This window comes from Gavialis gangeticus, unplaced genomic scaffold (assembly GCF_001723915.1).
Source record: "Gavialis gangeticus isolate Ggan-Ray unplaced genomic scaffold, GavGan_comp1, whole genome shotgun sequence".
Taxonomy (NCBI): Eukaryota; Metazoa; Chordata; order Crocodylia; family Gavialidae; genus Gavialis; species Gavialis gangeticus.
The window spans coordinates 162,044,347-162,052,925 of record NW_017729032.1 but is presented as its reverse complement, the minus strand read 5'-3'; the positions used below and the strand labels follow the sequence as shown (position 1 = coordinate 162,052,925).

Genomic DNA, 8,579 nt, shown 5'->3' with positions numbered 1-8,579 from the left:
CTCATGCACTACCACTCCAATCCCCTTAGTGATCTACTGTTTTACTTTCTGCTCCCTGTCCTGTGCTCTCAGCTCAATCTGCTACTCTGCTTTCTGCTCCCTGCCCTATCTGCCACTGTGCTATCTGCTCCCTCCCTGATCTCCCACGTGCCACACACAAAGACTGCCTGTGCCACTTGTGGTTGGCTACCCCTTGTTACCAGATTTGCCCATCACTTTGGGGTGTGCTCATTTATTAGAAGTATGTTTCTGGGGGCTCAGGAATTCTATCAATGTACTGCTTGTGTTATTTGTTTCTATATGGAGTTGCGTCTCTCCCTTCTGCAAGTCCTCACCACCAATAGAGCCATCTTGCAGGACTCTGTTTCAATAGGGCTGGGTTCCGCCAACCACCAAATCAGTCAAACGCATATACGCACACACACAGAGATTAACAGGACACGCCTGAGCCAGGCCAGCTTATTTAGCATTGACAGGTTAACACCCTCATATGCCTTGAACTCAGTTCATCAGGGGAACAATAAAATGCAGTCAGACACAAGCACACGGGTTAACAGAGCACATCTGAGTCAGGCCGGATTATTCAGCATTGACAGGCTCACACCTTCATGTGCGTTGAACTCAGTTCATCCCTTATTTCATCAGAACAATAATAAATGCAGTTACACACACACACACACACACACACACATGCACACACACACAAATAGAGTACGTCTGAGCAGTCCGGGTCTGATCAGCCCTTTCAGCTGATACCCTCATGCACCTCAAAACTCAGCACGTCCCAATCTCTTGTCACAATGGTCCTCGTAGTAACTCTGTTAATGAGCAGACCCCACCATAGTTTTGAGCATTACAGGGATCTTGGGCTTAGGTAAGAGAAGTGTTGCTGCAGAGCAAATGGGGAGGTCAAGGGGAAGGAAGAATAAATGAGATTCAGAGAGACAGTATAGCAACCAGCTTGACCATGAAAGTTATTTATTGCCAGGTATATGAACTTATGATGTTCAGTAGTAATAGCCATACAAGAGAGACAAATAAAAATAGTTACAATATTACATAGTTTCAATTAGCTTTTTGGGGAAGTCTAGGTCAAGATTGATTAGCAAAAGTCAAGTGTAGAAAGCTGTGCCTGGAGTAAGAGAGTAATCCTGGAGTCAGAGAGAGAGAGAGAGAGAGAGTTGGGATCTCACCACTCAGTGAAGCTTGAACCAGTTGAGGTTCCCAGGTGTTGGTTGGAGCTGGCAGACGGGCGGAGTTCTGAGCATGATCAGTGGAGGGGTTCCAGGCAGAAAAGGAGTGGAACTGGTGCAGCTTTTGCATCCAAGCACCAGGACAGACACTTGAGCTTGGGTAGGGGTTTTTGTAGAGAACTAACAATGGCTCAAGGGAGAACACTAGGTTTGTTGATGGGTAAACAATGGCTCATATGCTGGATAATAGGAACTGATCACTGCTGGCTATGAGTGACATTACTCTGAGGGAGCTCACAATACAGACAGGCAGATTCAGTGTTTTGGGTACCAATAAAGGAGTCATTACTAGAATTGGTCTGATAAATGCTGAGCTGGGTGTGCGCAGACATGGGTTGATTAGCATTTGGAGCAGAGATCCCCTATCATGCAGTGCTCCCCTGCTTCTCTGGTCCCAGAGTTCAGTGTGGTCCTTGCCTTGGAATCTCTGTTCTCCATCCTGAATGCTAATGAAGGTGCCTCTTCTATGTAAATGAGTTGTCATCTGGTTTCCATCTCCGATGTCAGGGGAGTTGCCTCACTCCTATCACCCTTGTCTGGAGGGATTCAGGTGTGCCTCCCACTGTATCTTCATTGTCTTTTGTCATCCTTCCTCCAATCAGTTCTTGTTTGGGGCGGGGGTGAGTCCTTTGTGAGTCAGACAGGCTGTGTCCTGTGCCAGGGTTCCCCAAGAACACAGAGCTGTTATGTAACACGCAGCAGCAGGGATTTCAATTCATGCCTCCCATGCCTAAGATGAATGCATTGATCCATTATGTTCCTGGGTATTCTGGGAAGTTATTCAGTTCTTGAGTATTCTAAAACAGTATTCTGTTATACTGTCTTGGTCTCTCATTTCCGTGTAGATGGGACTAGGAATCCAGCCCCAGGAGTAGGTTCATGACTTAGGATCCCAGGTGAAAGGAAGGTCCTACCTGGCTAAAGAGAGTTTGCTGTTTCTGGCCACACAGCTGATTTGGTGTTTCAATTCCATTTCTTAGTACTTTGTTCCTGGTTAGCTAAAACAATGATCCTTACCTGGCTGTTCTACTGCACTGTATAGGAAAGCTGGACACCTAACTTGGAATTGAGGACTCCACCAGCTGTTTGTCTTGGAGTTATATATTTACAATGATCAACACTGCAAGATCTAAGTACTTTTGGGAATCTGGCCCCAAATAACTAAATAGAACTTACATCAGCTTATAACCCAACAGCTTTACCTTCAAAAGTCAGAAAAGATTGTTAATATTTCTGCATTACTCCTAGGATGGAAAATCTCCCACGTGTTCTGCTTAACTGCATACTTGTCTATGTATATTTCTACATTTATCTCACTGAAAAACATACAAACAGCTGTATAAAGAATGAAAAATGCCCAAGCTTTAGAGAAATTGTTTAGAAAGAATTTCATAACTACTACATCGATTTTTTCTTCACAAACAGGAAAAAATATCACTTGCTCAATAGCTTCATAATTTGCATCTGTACCTGTCCATTAACGTGAAAAAAATCAGATATATTTTTAGCATGTGGCTAGAGCTGAAATCTAGTTGCATGAAACTGGTTAAGTGAAAAACTAGTAAACCAAGAATTATTACATATTGCTAAATTTTATCTGGAACAAATTTCTCTTCTCTTGCTCTAATGCTTTCATTTCCCTTCATGCAGGCAGACTCTTTGGAGTCTGAATGATTTCTCTTTGTATCTATACTCATTTTATACTATATCACATTCATGTTACACTTTTATTGTCCTTTCATGCATGTGTGTCAGACTGCCTGAATCTGAAACCATTGTCTCCTGATGTCTTCTATTCAGTACACGTCAACTAGGCCTTTCATCTAGGCTAGAAGAGTCTTTTGTCTGTATGTTAAAGAGTCCATTTCCCTACCCTGGCACAATAAGTCTTATTACTGACAGTCCGCTTCTTTCTGCTTGTTAAATTGATTGATTGTCACCAGATGGGTTGGTGAGTTACACGGATTCAAGAAGCAGTTTTTCCTGAACACATTTCATTAACATGTTGCCCTAAAATTCACACACATCCTTCAAGTTCTGTCAAGGTTCCATCAGATCCCATCATGCATTCTTATTCTTCTTCTCTGCCATGCTGGCTGTAACTGCGACTGACTTCTCTGTTGCCTTTCTACTTGATATTCAATGTTCTCCTCCATTGTTTTCTTTTACAGGTACTCCTCACTCAGCATTGTCCTGGTTAACGCTTTTTCATTAGTACGTCACTGATCTATTAGAGAACATACGTGTTTAAAGTCACGCAATGTTCAGTTATAATATTGTTTGGCTGCCTCCTGCTAGTAGGTAACTACTGCGATGTAACTGGATTTGCTTAACATCATTTCACTTAAGGTCGCATTTTTCAAGAACATAACTATGACATTAAGCAAGTAGCTGTATTTCAGTTGGCATTTCAGTTGACTAACAAGCTGACATTGGCTAATTCTGGTTAACTGCACAATGCACCCTGCAATGCTAACATAGATGAACCTTCCACTGCCCTGCAACTTGTGTCATGGCACCTTGCTGCCACTCTTTACCCATTTTGCACTTCTGCAAGTTTCTACACAGCATCCAATGCTGTGGATAATCAGGCTCAAACATTAGTAAAAAATCCAAATGCATACCCAGATTGGTTTTTGGAATGCAAATGAGTCAAAGTATTATATATAAATAAACACATGTATCTGTCTGCTAGGTATCTATCTAGCAAAAGGGTAGTTCCAAATACATTTATAGTAAAAGATATGTGCCTACATACCTACACAAAGGCAAACTTAAGCACAGCATATTGGGAAATAAATGGCTTTAAAATACATTTTGTCTAATTTAGTGGAGATATCCCTTAATAAAAGCCATATTTTAGGTTATATTTACATCATATTTTGCTAACAAATGAGAGAGGAGGTTGCCTATATCAATGTTTTATTTTAATCCAAAAAATATTTTGGAAATACTTAACCCTTTGTGTATAGAATAATTTCTGTATTTAGAAATATAAAAGTGCACTCAATTTGGAAAGGCATTGAAACATTTTAGCTTCAAAGAAAAAAATACTTTGGGAATTTAACCCCAAGTTATTACTTTGAAGTCCTGAAATAGAGCCTAAAGGTTTGAATTTGATAATGGGAAGTGATTTTGAAACTAATTACAGAATGGATTAAAACCAAAGATTTTTTTTTTTAACAAGAGCATTTGCTAAACTTTCCTTTCAGATGAATTATTATTTTCCCTTCCTTACTCCTAATACTTTTTGATTAGCAAAAGATATACTGGCTTCAGCAATACATGTCTCAGGCAAAAGAATGAAGCTGTAGACATAGAGTTATGGAGAACAGCTCAGGGCACAATACAAAGGAGGAGAGTTCAGCAGTTTCCATTGAAGCAGAAAGAAAATGCCTTGTATGCAGAATGCAAATGTAGGCTTTTGTGCTCTGTGCACTACAAGGCTCCAAACACTGACTCTCCCTTTCGCCTCTTGAGTTAGGCATCACTTCTAATCTTTCTCCCTTTTTCTGGGCACATCCTCCACCTCTTTAGGAATGATTTAACGTATATCAGTGTGGTGCCTTCTGACCACAGGATGCAGGGGGAAGAAAATCTCCTGTTGAACTGCATTCAGTTTCAATCTTAGCACATTGCCATTTTTCATTATTATCCAGCCTGCTGGCCTAGCCTCCTGCTATTTCCGTTTTTACGGTGTTCTGTTCAGATTATAGATTTGCACCTGGAAAGCCAGTGGCCAGTGTAACAGTTCGATAAAACATGCTGCTGCGGAGTTGCAGTCTTGTGTTCATCATATGAAGTTTAAAATGGGTCTCTGGACTCTGTTATTTTAGTTACCTATGGCTGATATCTGGTAAAAGTCCCTGCCTTCTACATTGGGTAGCATGCAGCTGGAAATAAATTATGACAAGGGTCAGTCTAGATCTACTCTGATTATACACTGTAGGGGGGAGGCCTTAAATAACCTTCTCTGGGCAAACCATGTGAGGCCTAGAGCTCTTAGAGAAAGAGCTATGTCCATCCTACTTTCCCAGGGGCACACAGCTCTCCCTTTCATAAGGCACCAGTCAATTCAACTAGCTGTCCATGTGGGAGGTATGCTGCTACAAACACCCCAGAAAAAGGAAAATAAGAAAATAATGTGGGCCTGCAAGCACTGGAAAATACTCTGAGTCTTGAGGGAATGTGCTACTACACTCCCACCTAGCCACGGTCAGGAGATAGCAGCTCCACTTCACCTCTTACTAAGTGTGCCTACAGCATTTGGAAAGTTCTTTGGAAGTGTGAGGGAGTGAAGAGGCGGGCCGGATCGGAGACTTCCCGCCCTGGCGCAGCAGCGCTGAACTCACTCACATACGCCCGAAACGCTGGGCAACCCCTTACCATCTGCAGGTGCAGGGAAGTAGGCGTGGCCCAGGCGGCAAAGACCAGCGTAAGAGGGACGCCAGCGTCCGGAAGAAGAGAGGTGGAGCCAGGAGGAAGCCAGGCGGCTGCAGCGGCAAGAGGAAGCTGCAGTGAGCGAAGAGAAACTGTCCGGAGGTGCTGTTGAACCTGGTGGGGTAAGCTGACGCCTCCACAGGGCAGGGAAGCAGGGATGACGAGTCCCAGCGAAGACCCGGGCTGTGCAGCGCAGCTAAGAATGGCGGGACCCGGCAGGAGCCGGGAGCCGTATAGTTTGGAATAGAGGGGCACTCTCTACAGGAGAAGAGGCTGCCCAGGGTCTATAAGGACTGAAAGTTGGTAAGAAGCCAGGGAAAAGGAGTAAGGAGCCCTGAGAGGGTCCTAGGAAAGAGTGCTCTAGCACCCAACAGCCGGGTAGGAACAATAGGGCACTGAGGGCAGGCTAGCCCAGTGCCCAAATAACCTGGACTGGAAAATCATTGATGGCATAGATCGCAGAGATCGCAAAGTAAAAGGGAACTACCTACTGACAGGTCCGTGGGCCCGAGACGACGACAGGTCCGGTGGTACGGGCGAGGGTGTAGGGGTGGCGGAGCCCTCACTGACTAGGGACCCCAAGAGTCCCAGAGTCTCACTTTTGGACTGTTACGTGCTGGATTACCATCACTGAACCAGAATAACATCAAAGTCGTGGCAGGCGTATCAAGCGCGTACAGGCCGAGAGGAGGGACCCGTAGTGATTGGAAGCGCTGTGGGCGAGGCGTGAGAGAAGGCGGGTGCGGCATCGGATACACCCGAGCCCGCACAGGAAGCTACAGGTCAGAAGCAAACTTACATAGGTTGATCCACACCAATCTTGCAAGAAACTTCACTGGACACATTTACACACAACACTAACAGTGCAGTAGATTAATTCCACTGAGCATTAGCTCATGACGGCAAAAACCATGCTGATGCACTAATGCACAGTAGATTTAGTCTACTGCACACTAACTTCACCTAAAAGTTGTGCACTGGCACTACTGTGCAGTAGTGCCTATTACTGCGCATTAAGTTAGTAGCTGTTATTACAGGTACTAACTTAATGAGCAGTAATTACAGCACATTACTGCACGTGTGGAAGCACCCACTGTCTCCTGCTGCCACTATATTATTTAAGTTTGTTTCTCTCCAGGTGGTGCACTGTGGAAGGCTCATTATACTACTCCAATATTCCAGCCAGAGGGTGCTGGAGCCTGCTATAAAAGTGGAATTTGCCACTGCTTTGGAGAAGATGTAACCCACCATGATCCTCCTTTGCTTTTTGATCTCTCACGAGACCCTTCTGAAGCCAATCCTCTCTCACCTGACACTGAACCCCTGTTTGATGCAGTAATAAGCAGAATAGAAAGAGCTGTGTGGGACCACCATGGCACTCTGAGTCCAGTTCCACAGCAGCTCTCTGCATACAACATTGTGTGGAAACCCTGGCTGCAGCCGTGCTGTGGAACATTCCCATTTTGCTGGTGCGATGAAGAAGGTGACAGAACACAGCACATTCCTTAATGGGAAAGTAACCAGAGACTCAATAGCCTGAAAAATGTTTTCACACTTAAATGACTTTGGCCAAACACTACTCTAATCAGAGCCAAATTACACTGGCTAATCGCAACAGATATTCCTCTGATTTGTTCCTCATACAATCCATGAGTTCTGTTCATAGAGCTGGAGTTTGCTTGAAGAAGGACTGAATAAATCTTGCCTCAAAACCACCAATGTAACTTGGCCCATAGGCTCATAATTACCTTCAGATAACCAAAGTGAACTTACTCAAGTAAATAATTAAATATAAGGGATCAGTTTCTGAAACCACTTCCTGTTCACCTTACTCTTACTCTGGTAAAATATTCAGAGAGACCAATAGGATGGTGTCTGAAGATGGAGCTCAGGATTTAATCTTTCACTTATAGAATATCTCCTGTATTTACAAACATAATAGTGCAATCAATTTGGAAAGGTATTAAAACATCTTAGCCTCACTGGGTACATCTACATGTAATATTAATGTGATACAATAAACTGCAATACAGGTTGTGCCAGACTTTATTGCTCCTGGGTGCAGAGCCAAGGCAGTGTAGCCACAGCTAGCTGGAGACTGGGTGAGGCGGGGAGGAGGATTTTGAAAAGAAAACTTTGTAATTTTACAAGAAGGAAGCACAATTCAATACATTGAGACCTGAATGCTGATACACTTGCTCCATGGTCACAGAGCAGTCTCAACACAAGAGAAGTTCCTTGCCCAGGACAGCCTTCCATCACCACCCTCCTGTGAAATATGAACCAGCATAACAAGAAAGAAGCATAATTCAATGTCCTATTTGCCATCAAACAAGTAAATAGACTGCTCCAAATTTTATCTGAGCCTATTCTACATAGAATGAACTTTTCCAGCTAGGAGATTATACCATCTTTCAGCTCTCCTGTGAAATGTGAATTTTCATTTTCACCTGGGAGAAAGTTTACACTCTTTGAATTCTCCTATGTCTGAGGAAGGGCATGTGTAGCCAACAGACTGCAAATAAAGAAATTTTGCTGTAACTATCTAGTTGGTCTAATAAAAGATATCACCTCCTCAAGAGTTCTGATTACTGAGGGTTCATGACGAGAGACATGCTGGGATGGGATGGGCTCCACCTTTCCCCTAAAGGTAAGCATGTGTTCTCTTCTAGGTTGGCGGACCTCCTCTGGCGGGCTTTAAACTAGGCTTGTTGGGGGAAGGGGTATATGAGGGCGGAGGAAACATCAGGCTGCCAGACCAAACAGCACCCACAACTACAGCCCAGCCCAGACCATCGAGCGAAGCGAATAAACAGGTAAGAGATAGGGGCCAGGGTAATGCTGAGACTAGGGGGTCAGTACATGCACCTACAGGAGGCCTCAAAT

The 8,579-nt window shown here is 43.8% G+C and overlaps 1 protein-coding gene across 3 annotated transcripts in view; it reads left to right on the top strand.

Annotated features, from left to right (window-relative positions):
* The window catches only part of LOC109302673 (arylsulfatase D-like), a 46,412-nt gene extending 38,677 nt beyond the window's left edge, over positions 1 to 7,735 (top strand). For 2 of the 3 annotated variants that reach the window (XM_019524363.1, XM_019524365.1), the window contains exon 10: positions 6,832 to 7,735. In XM_019524363.1, coding sequence (XP_019379908.1) covers positions 6,832 to 7,202 — 371 coding nt within the window. In that variant the 3' untranslated portion in view covers positions 7,203 to 7,735. Of the gene's footprint in view, positions 1 to 2,678; positions 2,740 to 6,831 lie in introns of those variants that run through there. The other variant, XM_019524364.1, reaches the window with a different exon arrangement.
* The last annotated feature ends 844 nt before the right edge of the window (positions 7,736 to 8,579 follow it).